We start from the raw sequence: 18,185 nt of genomic DNA on the forward strand, positions 1-18,185 counted from the left end.
ATTTATTTTATTTGAAATACAAAAATTGGTACAGTGCATTTTCTTCACAGTAAATGTAAACTTCTATAATTTTTTGATACTATCATAATTTGCAATATTTCTACTTGTGCGATAATCTGCATATTGTCTTAAAAAAATTTTATAAAAAAAAAAAGAGTCCAACCTTAAAGCGTTCATGAATTATAGTAATTTAATTTAGTTGGGATAGTGCACTTTCACGTCTATGGTAAAAAATGAGGGGTGACATTTAAGGGGTTAAAGTTGAAAATGTTAAAATAATTTTTCCTGTAATAACTATAAGCCATGAATATACTGACTGATCTCCCTGAAAAGTGTAACAGCAGCATTGGCTTAACCAGTGGTGTGAATTTGGGGACAGGCTTCCTGGTTTACTGACTAATAGAGTGCATTAGTGCAAGCCCACTTTTTTTTGCTGGCACAGGTTCCAGATATATATTTCCCGTTCATTTTTTTTTTCTTATAGGGTTTTTTTCAAAAAGCATTTCGAAAAAGGATCTTTGAGCATGAACCAAGCCAGCCAGCTAGGAGTTGAATCAGAACATGAAAAGACTGTGTACTTAACACTTTGATTTGGGAAAGAACTACAATCCCATGAAGCATAGTGATGGAGAAATACAATATAATGGTTGTATCTTTAACAGACAAAATACAAACAGTTGATTGGAAAAAAGTCAAGCATATATTCACATACTGAACTAGTTTGAGAGCATAGGGGTGCTTCATGAGAATGGTGGGAGCAAAAGATCTCTTTTGGAAAGCTTCACTCATTGTGACTCTGATAATGGTATTTTCTACAGCATCATGGGTAATGTAGTTTTTTGCTTATTGGAAAAAAAAAAAACTTCTCCTCTTTGTGACACTGAATGGGGCCAATATCCATTTTTATTTTCTAAACAAAAAATTAAGTACATAACTGCATTCAACACTATGATAATCAAACAATATATACTATTTTATAAAAGTATAAAAATAAATGATAAGTATAACCTTTTCTTGTGTTTTCTTGTGTGTGTGTGTGTGGCTGCACAGTTCCCGAAAAGCCTGTAATGGAATAGGTTCAGTTTAAGGTAAGGTTGGGGCCCCTGAATATGTTTTCCATATGATTCCATTTGCATGCTTTCTGCTACTATAAATAATTCTTATTGGGTTTAAGTGGAATTAGTGCAGGTTTTCATCGTCAGCAGAGCAACTGATACTGTGAGAGCATGGACTCTCGCTTACATATCCCTGTGCACACAAGCAATAAAACTATATAGGCTTACAATTTATTGAAGGGTCTTGGATGGTGGCTGCTTCTACAATGACAAAGGTGGGAATTCCAACACCCTGTCAAACAGCTCACATCTATTGATTAATGTATTTCTATTTCCATGCAGTACTAAACATACTGTATGACTTTATTATGCAAACAGTTAGAAACTATTTGGGATTTAAGTAACTTTTCAGCCCAAAATCAAAATAAGAATGAATAAATTACATTTGATTCAGCAATGTAGCATGTTTTAGGACTTTATATTTTCAGAACTTTTAAGATCATTATCAGTACCATAATTCATCTTAATGTTATTAACTCCCATTTTTCTGTGTGTTAAAATCTTTTTATATATATTTTTTTATAATTTGATAAAAATTTACTTTTGTAATTTTAGTCTGCAAGCAATATTTCAAACAATGGTATCCTACAGTAACAAAATGTAAACTTTATTGCAGATTGACATCTCTATTTTTCAGATTGACAGAAGACAGAAAATGGCAGTCATATGATATATGCATATTACTGATTGGCTTGTGGCAACTGATTCTTACAAAAAAGTTGAAGGTTGCTCAGCAGGGAACATTTCAACATATTGCTTTCATAGCGCAGCATTTTCATATAAAATACAAGCAAAAAAGGCTCCCGAAACACCATTCTTCATAAGATCATCACAATTAGTCTCTCTGTAAATGCTCAAATGAAAAGAGCATCAAGAGATTAAGACATCAACAGTGTGCTGGGGTGTAAGACATTTTCTTTCTCTTGGATTTGATATCGTTGACCTGAGAAACCTGCAGATACAGTAAACGTTCAAAATCACAGTGAGGATTAGGAGGACATTCCCAGTAGGCCACATGTATCAGGTGATACTGATCAAGTTCTCGTTCTCTCTCTGCACTGTAGATTCACACGGAGGTGATTGTGATTTAGAGTTTTAGCACGGGGACCAATGCTCCAAGTTTGGACCTTGTCAAGGCATGAGAGTGTAAGTAGCAGCATCTATGGCAAGCCATATTAACATTTAACCCCCAAAACACATCAATTTTAATACTACTAGTACTTTTTTTTTAGCTACTAGTATTTCATTAATTACTAATACTTATTCACTAGCTACTAGTGCTTTTTATTCAGTTACCACTACTTATTTTTTCAGCTACTAGTGCTAATTCATAAACTAATAGTGATTATTCATAAGCTACTAGTGCTTATTTATTAACAACTACAGCTTATTCATTAGTTACTACTGCTTATTCATTAGATACTAGTGCTATTCATTATTTAATAGTACTTATTCTTTAGGTGTTAGTAACCGTTTAAAAATACTAGTTTGTCTTTATTAGATACTAGTTCTTATTTCAATCATAACTAGTAACTATTCTTCTGTTACTAGTAACACCTTTCAAGTTTTTACCATTGACTAGTGCTAATTCATTAGGTACTAGTAACCTTTTAAAGATACTAGTTTGTCTTCATTAGATCCTAGGGCTGATTAATGCGGATACGCGTTATGAGTCATTTTCTCCTGATAACCCCGAAAGGAACTTAAATTAAACTTTCAGTTTTAATCGTACAGATAAGAGCAATACATCAATCGAATCTGTAAAGGGTCTACTTGTTTTTGTTTACAGTTTTGTTTTTTTTGGATACAGACATAATAATAACAAAACTTTGTTCACTTATAAAATAAAGATAACAAACAAGGTGTGCTGTCTGCAGCCTTTGTCTGCGCTGATCGTCATGTATAAACACGTCATTAAAATGAAGTGTAACTCCGTGAATACTCAACGAAGAGACATGAGAGAGATATCTATAGAAAGCTTGACATGTCTACTTTTAAACTAAACCAAGTGCTGCCGAAAACAGATATTCTGTGATAAAGTAATCCATATGAAAACAAGGCAATGTCCCTTTTTTTTACGTCTCCCTTCATTATATCTAAAATATCTTTTGAATTGGTTTGTATCGTACCGTGGGTCAAAAATCTGGATACGAACCGAATCGTGGGTTTGGTGTATCGTTACAGCCCTATTAGATACTAATACGTATTTCAATGTTTTTTTACTGTTACTAGTAAAGCAATTAAAATTTTTATACAGTACAATTTTATACAGTACATTAGGTACTAGTAATTTTTTAAAGATACTAGTTCTTATTTATCATTAGATACTATTTATCATTACTATAATATTTAGATAGTATTTATCATTAGATACTATCATTAGATGTTACTTATTTCAATCGTAACTAGTATGTATTTTACTGTTACTAGTAAAGCAATTACAATTTTTACCATTGACTAGTGGTTATTAGGTACTAGTAACTTTTTAAAGATACTAGTTTTTATTCATTAAATACTAGTAAGTATTTCATTAGTAAATAGTTAATAGTAACTAATCACTGCTCCGGGTGTGTGTTCATGGTGTGTGTGTGTGTGTGTGTGTGTGTCTGTATGTGTTCACTGCTGTATGTGTGCACTTTGGATGGGGTAAATGCAGAGCACAAATTCTGATTATGGGTCACCATACTTGGCTTTATGTCACATCACTTTTACTTCACTTTCACTTACTATTCTACAGTTACTAGAAAGACATTTCTAAATGGTACCAATCTGTCATTCAGATATCAACTATTCAGTTCTGAGAAGTATGTATTCCAATAGTGACTAGTATCTTTTTACATTTAACTATTAAGTATTCATTAAATACTAGTTCCTATTTAAAATTATTTAATATATACTATTAGTTATTCATTAGGTACTAGTACTTATTTATTAGACACTAGTATCTTTTGTAACTGTTACTAGTAACAAATCTTACACTGGTCACAACTGCTTTTTTACTCATCATATGTTATGACTAGTCAGAATGGCCACTGCAGAGTTCAATTAAAAATATTACTATTAAATTAAAACTTGAACTACTCTTAAACTCTAATTTTAATTAATACTAGAATCTAATGAATAAGTAGTAGTATCTTTAATGATGTACCAGTACCTAAAGAATAAGCACTAGAAGCTAAAGAATACTTATTAGTACGTATTACTAATGGAATAGATTCTAGCAGCTAAAAGCACTAGTAACATGAAACTAGACACTGATATGTTTTAGATTAAACTTAAAACAGCTTGCCATACATCACCTCTAGCAAATTATTATAAAATGCATCTGTATTTTGCCCAGACTCATTAAACCACAACTCTACAGGACAATTGTTGCCCTCGGGCTGTGAGATCTACATTTGTTATCCCAAAATATTTGTAATGGCAGAATTCAGCTTTATAACAATAAGCAACTAGATTTCATGGGACGAAATGTACAAATGCCAATACAGTCGTCAAAGTTTTTCTAATGTTAAGGCAATGAATGATCAAGTTTAGCCTGAATTGATATACTGTAAATACAAAACTCTAATTCTACCTTGAATAAATGTCTTATGAATTACTTAAGATCTAGAAATACCATATTGGTTAATCTGGTAAAAACAAATAATTATTAAAATCAGCATAATATCAAAATCTCTCAAAAACGACCATTATGAAATAACAGTTTATCCTTTGTTGTGTGTTGCATTTCAACTAAGACTGTACAGCTATGAAAATTTTGTAAAGCATTGGCTCATATTCAACTACTAATGATTGATCTTCACTATTCTTGTTTTGTAGACAAAAATAATTGTGCTATTCACTCTAAAAGCCCTCAGTTTCAGTCTACTCTATCAGTAAGTGCTTCTCTCACAGTTCATGATGAAAAATATACTTGAGGTACAGGTAAAATATTACAAAACTACAGCAAATATACAGCAAAGTTCAAGTAAAAACCCCGCTGAAATGAGATGAGTGATGCTTAGCGTATTTTCATCTCCATCCATTTAGCGCATTCGTTTTTCCTTGTAAAGTCTTTCTCAATTTTGCAATTTTTGTGATTTTGCAATTGTTTGGTCTTCATAAAATTCCATTGATTGTTCTTAAGCAAAGAATTTGATCTCTAGCTCTATATCATGATAACAATTTAAGAGGCTGTAAGAATCTATCAAATGTAAACTGCATTCTGAAAAAAATAAACAAAAAAATTATGAATTAAAACAAGTAGTGGAGAAAACAAGAGGGATCTAAGAATCATGAGAAAATATAAACCACTTTGATTTTTAAAGTGCAAATTATCTTCCTACTAATCTCAAGGTTCCTTGAGACTCAGATATGGTCTTTATGGAAAGTGCAATTTGAGATCAGCACAAGTGAAAATTTCAAAAATAGAAAAAAGTGGTAAATAGGCCTCATGATCTCCATTGTACAAAAACCGCCACGTCACCAAGGCCGACCGGGTAACTTTCCAGAAACGTCCCTCCATCAAACACTTGAGCATTGTTAGTGTTCTGCCACTGAAAGTCACTCTCCGGGAGGTATATGTCTCTTTGTAAAGCTCCTTTCTCAGTAACCGGCGCAACAAGGACCTACAAAAGCAGAAGAAAAAAACTTCGAACAACAAAAACAACACTACAATAGTGGAGATTCCAAAAACAACAGACACCTACATTGACAAGTGCTTGTGCGAAGGAGGTTATGAGAGAGCTGCAATGCTAGGTTAGAAGAGTACAAAGAAAAATTTTCGCTCATAACTTCTTAAGTTTTCTAGAGTGCACGTGTTGACTGCCTGCACTTGTGCAATCAAGTTGGAGTATACTATGAAAGGCTTCATGTCAACTGTATGTATACGCCAGGGTTGCCAGGTCTTTGTAACAAAACCAGATCAGTGTTCCAGGGGAAATTAGCTATCAAAATAAAAATGAATTATCCTTTGGCCTTTAGATGCTAGGTGGTGTTATGGTGTCATTTTAGTTGCAAAGTAGCTTATCGTACACACAATAGCATAAGAAACAAACAGCCTGAGAGAGATTTCAAATCATTGACCCACATTGCTATAGTGAGTGAATGGTTGTGGGAATGTCCTCATTACAAGCACATAGTTTGCGGGAAAAAGTAAAACTGCGTGCACTGAAATTCTGGCTTTGAAAACCCTTCATTAACTAACATCTCGTCAGAACTTTAAATGTTGAAATCAACACTGAAAACATATAATCTACTGATTTCAGGTTAGGCCTGGAGGTTTGGGCTCTATTGTTCCAAAACGAACAAATGATTCAGGAATATGTCCTACTTGGTAAAATCACAGTCACCATGTCTTCGAGCAGGGCGCTTAAGCTCAGGTCACTCCTAAATGGGCCAATTAGTAAAATAGTGACTTGCATATTTCACCGTTCTATAAGCAGCTTACCTCATTTCCAATGAGGAACTCGTCATCAATAGTAAACGTGATCGGGTCATTTGGACTGATCCACCACAGTGGCCTATAGATGGGGTTTCCAGTATCTTGCCATTCCTCTGCGTATTTCAGTATCAAAGGAATGACAAAGTCATGGTGCTTGGCTATGTAGAATCTGGTGAGGTTTAGGACCTAGGAAGAAGGTGAAACTGTCAGTGAACAATTGATAAAACATATATGAAAAAGGATATGGGTTTTTGTTCAACACCGTTCTCATCTAGTTCTGCTGTGGTTCGTTTCTAACATTCCTTGAGAGGTCATATCCTTCAGTTAACATCCTAGCCAGCCTCTGGTGACGGAAACAAAGCAAAACCACGTTCATAAAAAATGTATTCTTTAGATGAAAAAAAAAAGTTTCATGAGATGAATTTTGAATAACTGCCTGAGTTCGGCCTAATTTTGAATGGAGAAAACAGGCCTGCGGCTTCCATTCCCTTTTTCCTCCTATTTAGACCCAACATAGTCATTGGATCTCTAATGGGTGTTGGGTAATCACACAAAAGCTATAACATGCACGCACACACACACACACACACACACACACACACACACACACACACACACACACACACACACACACACACACACAAAGCCTGCAGAAGGCAATAATCCAAAGAGAATGGAAAATAACAGCAAGTGACGGAAAGCCTTTCAGTATGATCAACACATTTATTATTAATACTAATGAACTATGATTTAAGAGGGTTAAGACTGTCCAGATGATATCCATGAGCCAAGATCAAAACCAACAAAAGTTCCAATACCATTTTCTCACTGTTCAAATACGACGTGCTAGAGATTAAAGGGATAATTCACCCAAAATTCTGTCTTCATTTATTCACCATGGTGTCGTTCCAAATCCATCAGACTTTTTTCCTCAGAACACAAAATGAGAACGTTATGACTTTTTTCCATGCAGAGTCAGTCTGATTCGAGAACGAATCATTTAGATGATTTTTTGGACCTGAACAACTGATTCAGTTGAAAGATATGACTCAAAAGAATGATTATTTCTTTTATCAGGCAACACTACTTCCCTCATGAACATTCCATAGGCAGTCGGAGAGATGTCCAAATTATTATTTTTCTTTTTTTTAGAATAACAACGTATATTTCAGTTGTACAGATTACTTTTAGAATATATGTTGTTGTGGTTTTTTAGTCAGCCTTCTTAAATTTTTCCCACTTTGGCCACGGACACACTGCAGCTAAGTTTGTTGGTCTTTCACATTACAGCTCTTAATTCTAGCTGTTAATGATTTTTAAACGTGTATCAGAGTCTTTTCTGTATGTGCAGTGTTCAACCATCACAGGGTGTCTCAGACTCCTTAGTGTTGCCAGATCTTGCTAACGAACAAACAGATAAGAACAAATCCCACAATAACTCAAATCCAAACACGTTAACTTGGAAACAAGCCACATATGAAGATATTGTGATCACCCAGGAGAAACAATTTATATAATATTATTATATTTTTAGTATATTAAGTAGAAAATGAGTGTGTAAAAATAGAGCACTTTAAGTACATTTTGGAAGTGCGTTTTTTTTTTCTCTCCTGGGCTGCAACTGCCTATTTTATTAACTCCATAAAATGGATTGCTTTATTTGACGAACTTAAACAACAAGCACAAAGATGCTTAAAACGCATAATTTATATGAATTTAACATGGCAACCCTTCACACACTGCAAAATAGCCTTGCAAACATAAAAAAAAAAAACCTGATGGCTCTGTAGGCGGTGGCTAAGTTAAAATCATCAGATTTAATGAGTCTTTGGTTACTGTTATATAATTTTAGTTAAAAACTACAGATACGTAGTTTCGAGAGTTGTGTTCCATACACACACAAAACTGTAATTCAGGGGATCCACTCCTACATTTAAGTGAGGCTGTCGCACCTGAATCTTTACAGTTTGCACATGGCCTTTGTATTCAACCGAAGAGGGTGAGGTTCCCTCTACTTCTTGCTATTTGGCCATTTCTAGCAATGAAATCCATTGAAAGATCTCCTACCAGGGAATAAAACACACACACACAAACAAACATGACAACTACTTATTCTAGTCTGTAAAGTCAAATCACTAATGAAACCTGTAATTGTCTCTGGAAATATTATTTTCCTCTTATCCAGTGATTCATTATCATTCCTGGTGCAGTGGTTCTCATTGCAGTTGAGATTGAGAGTCATAAATTTGAAAGAGACGCTAATGCAGACCAGATGGACCCTTAACCACAGGTGATGTTGGGGAAAGGCCAAGCAACTACACTATGAAATGCAAGAAAAACGGCCACCTGGAGGATGCGCTGTGCCGGTCCTAAACTCAAACCCTTCTCTTAGGGCTCAAACATATCACTGCTTGGGACTCAATATTCCGCTGTGTATTTAGGTTGTACTTTGAGGAGAACATTCTCATGGTACACCATGGAGTGAATGAGTATTATGTTTCCAATGTTCTGTTAGGAGTGTAAAAGAGAACGTCTTTAATTATGAGGCATTTAACTCTCAATGGTCAACATATTGTGCCCAGTTTTGCTTCCTTAAAACTCAGTCTTTCTTATTGTATGACCCACTTGGCTCCATCTTATTTCCTATTTTCTGACTTCAACGAGAAAGGAACTGAAGTGAAAACTAAAACCCGGATGGGGCCGAGGACCCGCCCTTGTGGCACTCACCCATTCCTTCTCAAAGACCCATGGAGGTGTCTGAAAGCTGATGACAGGAAGAAAAGCTGCGATTGCCAGCCAGCGAACGAAAAGCTCGTCATCGGCAACCAGTTCGGCAGAGAGAGAGCCTCCTGCAATTGACAGTCCCAAAAATGCATTCACATGTCAAGAAGTTTCCCAATTGGACAATAACGATTTTCTAGCATTGTGATATTATTCTTATTAGAAATTGGAAGCAAAATGTGCTTAACCCTATAAAGCCTACTGTAACATATTTGATACACATATTTCTAAGGCATCTAAATTATAAACGTGATCAAATCTTGCTGAAAAAACTGTTGTACACAATCTACTACATGCCTTTTGTTGTCTGATTGATAGTTTATACTTTTTTTAAGTAAATTGCTTTTTCATGTAATTGAAAATACTGTCATCCCTCTTCAGATCATGGTATATGGTAATCAGTATTTACTGATTTTTATAAAGTTAATGTAAGAATAACTTTTATATTTTTAGTAATATTTCAAGATGAACACTTACTGGACTGAATGAACTTAGATTTTATATAAAGATCTCATTGATTTATATCACTAAGCTATCTGAATTTAACCTTATGTTTTGGCCATATATCAGCATCTTCACCAAATTGTGTATTTTTGCTCAGTTTGGGCCTCTGAATAAATATGAGCTTCATATTTTGCATATCATGCTATCGTGAAATTATCAAATATCATGATTTATCAAATATGACACACATACTGTATGTAAACTGTGTTTTTTTTGTTGTTGTTTTTTTTTGGCTAAAGGATCCATAAACTGTTCAGTTTCAGGTAGATTTAAAAAAAAAATCTACTGAATTTTTTTGTTAAATCTAAGTCAATATATTTAATATATATATATATATATATATATATATATATATATATATATATATATATATATATATATTTTAGAATATGTAAGGAAAATGTGCTTAACTGTCAGAGTAACTATGCATCAAAGTAACAAATCTAACAGGCATAACAGCCCCCTGACCCCCCCCCACCCCACCTGGGAATATTCTGGACGTATTTTATGAGATTTATTCGCATCATACTGTGTACTGTACAACTGTGTGCCAGTGGTCTTTTGTTTTTGTAAAGGATTAAAGAAGACAGTTGATTAAATTTTATTGTTTTTATCTATGGTATGAATTTTTGTTTGATTATGCATGTGTGGGCAGGTATTACCTACTGCATCAGGAATGAAGAAATTATATCCCAGAAGACTGTGATGCAGCAGGGATGGAATGATGCCCTTCAGGCCAGAGTAACTCCAGTCTGACTGCAGCGCACTCATACGGATGAAGAGCGCTTTGTGTCTGGACCTGTGCGGACAAAATCAGCCAGGTCAAAAACAATTTCAATCACACACAACACAATTCCAATTTGTTTTCCAAATCCAATATATAAATGCAACATTTTGAACAAAAAGCTGAGAAAATTGTATCTATGTCTGGACTGGATTCAGATCAACGATCAAAACATAGATGGAGTGGATCACTTCCATCAACAATCCCAAAACTTCACAATTCTAAACCACTTCCTGGGGTCTACTTTTTTTATTTATACGCTGTTTAAATCTTAAAGACCACATTATTTTACATATGCATCTGTTTTTATGAGTAATCAATTGTTTCTGCGTCTTCTTCACCGTGTTTTGATCCAGATGTTCAGTACTCATCAGAAGCTGTGTAATAGCATCTCCTACCATGCAACAGTGAAAACACGGAAAGATGGAAAATTCTGTCAATGGCGGGGAAAGTGTTAAATAGATTTTAAATCACATGTATGCCTGTGGTTTGGATCAGACTTGAAAAAATAAAATCAGATTTGGTGCATTTTTTTGGAGGTTCAGACAAAAGATTTTTGTCGGACATTGGCTAAGATTTTGGTTTTTGGTTCCCTGTCTGAACAAAGTCTGTTAATTGTTCCCAAAGTTGTATGTTGGTCATGATTGCCAAATGAGGTAAATTCTTGAATTGTCATCTTCAGTGGATCCTTGAACAACATTCCCCTCAAACAAACTCAACCAAACGACCTTAAAATCCCAATCCCAGTCCTGACTCTAACCTAAAACCTCACAAAGATGTTGGTCCATGTGCTATCTGGCAAAGTAACAGTAATTGATTGGGATTATTTAAAACATTCAACCACCTTGTTCCTGAGGTCACAATGGTATTTTCCCCTATCCTTTCTGCCAGGTCAGCCAAACGTCTGATGTATTCATCCCCAACCCATGCCAGAGGGGGGCGCAGGGCCTGTTCCTCGAAAGGGTTCCCCTCACCGCCTTCCAGGATGACATACTCCATGCCCAAATGGCTATGTAAACTGTCCACTTTGTCCACAAACCAAGTCGTGGCTTTTGGGTTGCTGATGTTGAGCTTCACACTGTATTTTCCTTTCCACTGAGTCAACAGAGGCACCTTAAGAAAGAGAAATCATGTAAAAATTAAAAGTCAACAATAATAATGCATTGATAAGCATATGGGTCAAGAACAAACAGAGTATCAATGAAAAAGAACAGGAAAAATCTTTAGCTCAAAACGTGAAAACTCTTGGTTTCAGATGGCTCTGAAGAAACTTTTATACAATTTTCAGGAAAGGTTTAGATAAATGTAACAACAATACTTTCCTTACACATTTAATTCCTATAAAAGAACACATCTGTCATATTTAGAATTTTACCATGAGTTAATATAAATAATAATATAAATAATCTAAATTCAAGTCAAAGTTTGTGGGGAGTTGCGCCACATGATATATAACCATATAAAATAATTTAATAATACTAAAAATGTCATTCTTTAAGGAGTACCCACCTCTTATTCTAATATAAGGACAGTTTTTTTTTTTTTTGTGATATAAAATCTAATAAAACCTAAAATGTAAATGTTCCCTTCAAGTTGAAGTACTAAAAATCTAAAATGATGCAAATTAAAAGTAATAAATACAATTATTTAAAACTCTACATGAGATTTAAACAGAAAAATAGAACTTTAAAATGAAAAAGACAAGCGATGGGTCAGTCTTACCGCTCGACCCTGTGGTCCTGAGGGCAGACTCAGCCAGAAGTCTTCAATGCCTTCCTGAATGGAGGTCTGAAACTGCTGCGACTCCACACTCAGGTACGGGGACAGGGTGATGGAAATGTTCAGAAGCTTTACAAAAGGGAGGTCCCTCGTCTGTCTCTTAGACGTCCTTTTCTTGCTATTGAGGTAGCTGTGGTCCTAGAAAGACAAAAAAAGAATCGGCAAATAAACAGTTTGTTTGTCTAATGGCACCTGTTTAAAAAGTCATACATTCGGGTGCAGAAATGATAGATTTAACCTCACAAATCAAGCTTTTGAGATATTTCTGACATACACAGGAAAAGAAAAACATGATGTTTTAGAAATGTTAAAAAAATTAAGAACTTTCATTGGTATAACCTAATTTAGGCTAATTCAGTCAAATAAAATACTATTTTGGACGCAACATACACAACATATTCTTTAGGGTTTTCAAACTTTTGATACCAATGGCAGCCAGGTCTTCAATTTGAAGAAAGACAAACACGGTAGTTCCCAATCAATAAATAATGCATGTGTATGATTGCTTATGATCTACTGTTGATGAATTATGGTCATGTTTACTTAATTGTATATTGTAATTAAATATGTTATATGTGTGCAAATATTATGCCAATCACATTTTTAAATACGCAGCTGGAAGTAGTAAAGCATATTTCAAAATCAGAGTCCTGTTGTAATTTGGGATTGTTTATAATTTTGCATTATGCATACAATTTTTTTCTTTACTATTGGTTTTTTTGGTTACATGAAAAATTATATTGTACACACCCTCAGGCCGTATAGATGAGATATTTTTAGAAATTGTGCACCTCTTGCTCACCAGTGGATCCTCTGCAGTGAATGGGTGCCGTCAGAATTAATTACAATAAATGTAATATTAAGACGTTTCAACTTTTAACCATCACTTCCGACCAAAATACAAGGCCATAATATATAATAACTCTTCTTCCGTTTTGGACTGTTTTTGCTTGAAAAAGGCACTTGATTTGTGCATATTTCTCTCCTGATTCGGTCAAGATGATTTTTCCACTGGAGAAAGCAATGTTATGTATGGAGGAGTCATATTTTAGCTGAAAGCAATGGTTTGAAGTGGAACACGTCTTAATTATAGACTTGTTTTGGACTGGAGTGGTGTGGATTACTTGTAGATTACTGAGATGTTGTTATCAGCTGCTTGGACTCCCATTCTGACGGCACCCATTCACTGCAGAGGATCTGTTGAACAAATTTCAGTTTTATGGGTGAACTATTCCTTTAACACACTCATAATGTCTCACCGCTTGAACACACACAGTTTGTAGTCTGCTTTTGTAGGCAGTCGGATATTACAGACAATGGCAGCCATCAACGTCAACGTCTCAGAATTCTAATTTTGTTGATTATTTTAACAGTATGGAAAATATTATTGTTTTACCATCACTGAAAATAATACCTCAGCCCCTATTAATGTTTTTACCATGACAGTTGCTAACAGAGCCACGGCGTCTGAAAAAATATAACAATAATGTCATTTATATTAATCATATTGTACAGGCATGCTGAACGCTGTGCTTATGAGGAATCTGTGCAATAAATAGCGAATACTGGCAAATGTATTTATAACCAAATTCATTCCAAGTCAAGCTGTTGGTTCTGCTTATGACTGTGTTATTTCAAGCTAAAATGGAAACTAGTAAAGAAAAGAAAAAAAAACAGTATTGGGATTGTTTGCCAATTGCAGTTTCATATAACTGTCACACAAGGGAAGGTTTTCCACTTCAATTTAGTGGTATTTGACTTTTATTCCGGTTGGGATATGGGAACGTGTGGTGCATGTATCAGATAGCACACATAATTCTGCTTCATGGTGGGTGATCTGATATTTTGTTATGAAGTCCCCAGTTTTTTGTTATTTTATGGCATAATCAAACTTTTTATTTAAGACTATAACCTAATGTTCAATACATAGAGCTATTGCAATATAGCAAAATGTAAGTGTAATGGAAGGGAAAATGTGTTGTATGGAAAACGATAAAAAAATAATAATAATTCAAAAGAGTAAAATCAAAGTCATGAGTTATTGGAATAAGAGGGCTGTAGTCAGCATTACATTGACGTTAATGTTCTGATAAGCCTTTTAAGTATTTTAGACAAAGAGAACATTCTTTTCTTGGAAGAAGGTTAGCTTTTTTTTTTCTCTTTCACCTGCCTCTGATCTTTCCAGAGGAATTCAGCTGTGAAACGAACTGCTCACTGTAATTTATACTGCATTTATATTAATCAAGCATGCATGCCCAAGAACAAAGCCCTGATTAGACAAAAAATGTAAACCAGCCTTTGTGTCATAAAACATAATGAGTTCATTTAAACAATAAATCAAGACCATCCAAAATGTAAAATTCTAAGTTATGCACAGAGATATATATATATATATATATATATATATATATATATATAAATATATAATTTTTATTTTGTATTTTTTTCTGGCTGATACAGATATCTTTTTTTCTAGATCTATAAATTTCTTAATAGCATTTATGAATGTAAATGTATTTTGGGGGGATGAAGTAAGTAATATCAGGGTGATAACTGTCCTAATATCATAATAACCTATACTAATTTATGAATTATTAATATTAATAATGATATATTACATTAATAATGATTCTTTCTTAGAAAAACGAATGATATTAAGGAATTAATAATTTATTTTATTTTATATTTTTATTTTATTTTATAGGATAACATGTTATTACTTTTTATTTCATAGTCACACTGCATGACAGCTTTAGACCCATTAAAATTATTATAAAAAGACAGATTCAAGTTTTTCAAAACCATGTGAAACCATACAAACATAAATGTGACACTCCGATAAATGCCTTTAGCGTGATATCAGTAAGTCTCAAGTTGTAAAATGTCATGTGGTGCGACAAAAAACAAGTCATATTTATGAATTAATACATTATATTTGTAAAATAAATAAATAAATTAAGTATATTTTAACACATTCTTGAAAATAAAGATATATTCACCGTGCAAGGAAAATGTTTTTGGTTACACCACATGACATTTTTAGACTCATTAAAATGATACTTTTGTTGAAAGCGGTATAAAAGCATTAGCAACCAGCATTAGCACTCTTTATTTGTCACTGACCCAACTATATATTGATATTACCCATTAGCATTAGCATTAGCAAGTGTTCTGATAAAACATATACTTTGAATGCACTATAAACCTTAGATAAAAGCATTGAGAAATGCATAAAAAGTGGTAAAAAGACAAAGCTAACATAACACAGATGGCCCACACTAGTACAACATATCAGTCTTCCTAACACAGCAAGTATCAGCTTATTGTAAACCAGTTCACTGTTGGCATTTCAGTGAACCAGAGATGTGTGTCTTTCTCTCAGGGGATCAGATCCTGACCTCTCCTCTTAGAAAAATGAAGCCTTTCATGTCCACTGAGCAGCTCGGACTTGTTTTGTTCCCTCAGAATGAACTTAACAGGCCAGCTGGTGGCTTTTAACGTGAGACGTTTCTGCTTGAACACAATGTTCCCGAGGTAACTCTGTCTGTTATGTACCTCTGAATCGAATTCTGCCAGACCCTGGCCTGTGTTTGTGATTATAACGAGTCCTTCAGAAACCTCACCATCAACCGCATGAAAATTAACAGTGAGGTCTCTTATTTATGCACCACTAGTGGTCAGTAGTTTGTTTGGAAAGTCATACAGGTTTGGTACAAAATGAGGGTGAGTTACTGACGACTGAAACAGTTTTTGGGTGAACTGTCCGTTTAAACTGGGTTTTCCACCAAGTGCATGGATCAAAATAGTTTGGCGACTTATGTTTTATAATTCGGTTGAAGGCTAATAACCGTTCACAATCTGATTAATTAAAAGTCTTTTTGGTACAAAATGTTCCATATGCACAGTGCTTAATGCCTAAGCAGGATCTAAATCAGATTTGAATATACTTTATACTTATATAATTACTCATGGCTGTGCATATTAGCTGACATTGACGCTGCTTGAACGCTTGAAAGTTTTCATTAATTTAGATTCACTTATGTTTTAACTACAACTTAAAGAGTCAGAAATGTTGGACTGGCAGCTAGCATGAAAACTATGTAATATTATAAACATACACACACACACACACACACACACACACACACAAACAAACACTTATATATATTTTTATATATATATGTATATATATATATATATATGTATAAATATTTATTTTTTTATTTTTTTGGTATAATTTCTTTTTTACAATATTTTTGGAAAGAGAAGCACAGGGTTGACTTAAACTAAAACCAAAACAAAAAAAGAAGAAAAACAATTGTTGATGATAACCCTGCATGATGATTTTTTAAAATCTTTTAATTTATGAAAATTATTAATCACATTTTTAATATGACTATAGTATTTTTTTAATATTTTTTTTTGTTTCTTTAGTAATATTAGTGTTCGAGCTTGATGAGAAATGTTGCTTTGTCGACTATAAACTATTTTTTTATTTTTTTATTTTTTTCAGTACACATTTATTTCATTTTAATCAACGAACGTGTTTTTTTTGAATGGATATAGTTAACCATAATAACTGATAAATAATAATAATAATGATAAATAACTGATTTGTTGCACTTATTTGTATGCAACCGTACATAAATATAAACAGAAACCATAAAAAAAATCAATTGATAGATGAGAACTTTCAACATGTATGTGCAGAAGAAGCTGTCCAGTTGGCTCTGTGGGCTGTGTGTGAGCCGGTGGGGTGTTGAGGCGGAAAATGAAGGCCTGAAGGCCCGGAGCTACAACAGGTGCCGAGGCCGAGCTGCTGACGGCTGGAGATTAAACAGCACGCTGAAGGTCAGAGACGGGGAATACACTGCAGATCACCACAGCCCGCTCTGACACTGAATGACTTCAGCTTTCTCACAACCTATTTATTACCTGGGCTTCAATCTTAATTGTTTGTATTATGATTTATAAAACAACAAGCTACTTGATTTGATGCTTTTATATTATTGTGTTTTTATTTTATTATTATTAATGAAGAAATGTTGCTGAAAAGTCAGCTTTGCATCGCAGGAGTAAATACATTTGATAATATATTCAATTTGAAATTGCGATAATATTTTACAATCCTTATTTGTGTATTTGTGTTTAAATAAATGCAGCCTTGATGAGCATAAAAAGACTTGTTTTAAAAACACATTTATCTAGGATGAATCCCCAGTTGATATACAGAAGAGTCGGGCGTTATTGTGTAGCAGGAAGCCGGCAGAGGGTGATTTAGAGCGCGTGACCCACCATGTTTGCGAGGAGAGCAGTGGAATGTTCGTCGAGGCTGATGACCCCCTCCCCGAGGTGATGCCGCTTCAGCCGGTTTGAGAAGGTCCTCAGCTCTCGCTCTAGCTTGGCCCCCGAGTCCACGTTCGCTAGAAGCTTCCAGAAAGGCAGCCTTCAGAGAAATATTGCATTTGTTTATTATTAAGTACCAAAATAACTAAAACTAAATAATCTAAAACTAAAAACGGTAACACTTTTTTTCAAGGTGTCCTTGTTACATGGTACATGTACTTTTCTAATAAAAAATAAATCATGCATAATTACATGTGAGTTACCCTAAACCAAACCTAAACCCTAACCATGCTGTAAGTTACAGTGTAATTATACATTTAAGTACTGAGTATATTAATACTAAGTACTGAGTATAAATAGCTAAAATTAATCAGTACATAAATGTATAATTACACTGTAACAAATACACCTTAAAATAAAATGTAACCCTAAAAACGAATATATAGTAGTA

At 34.1% G+C, this 18,185-nt stretch overlaps 1 protein-coding gene across 1 annotated transcript in view; it reads right to left on the minus strand.

Annotated features, from left to right (window-relative positions):
* Nucleotides 1-1,706: 1,706 nt before the first annotated feature.
* Nucleotides 1,707-18,185, minus strand: part of LOC128013905 (SITS-binding protein-like) — a 33,565-nt gene continuing 17,086 nt past the window's right edge. Inside the window, exons 4-10 of the mRNA XM_052597097.1 lie at nucleotides 17,684-17,834; nucleotides 12,332-12,526; nucleotides 11,454-11,722; nucleotides 10,488-10,624; nucleotides 9,268-9,389; nucleotides 6,547-6,726; nucleotides 1,707-5,725 (exon numbers count right to left, since the gene is read on the minus strand). Coding sequence (XP_052453057.1) covers nucleotides 5,549-5,725; nucleotides 6,547-6,726; nucleotides 9,268-9,389; nucleotides 10,488-10,624; nucleotides 11,454-11,722; nucleotides 12,332-12,526; nucleotides 17,684-17,834 — 1,231 coding nt within the window. The 3' untranslated portion in view covers nucleotides 1,707-5,548. The remainder of the gene's footprint in view (nucleotides 5,726-6,546; nucleotides 6,727-9,267; nucleotides 9,390-10,487; nucleotides 10,625-11,453; nucleotides 11,723-12,331; nucleotides 12,527-17,683; nucleotides 17,835-18,185) is intronic.

This window comes from Carassius gibelio, chromosome B25, assembly GCF_023724105.1.
Source record: "Carassius gibelio isolate Cgi1373 ecotype wild population from Czech Republic chromosome B25, carGib1.2-hapl.c, whole genome shotgun sequence".
In the NCBI taxonomy this organism is placed as follows: Eukaryota; Metazoa; Chordata; class Actinopteri; order Cypriniformes; family Cyprinidae; genus Carassius; species Carassius gibelio.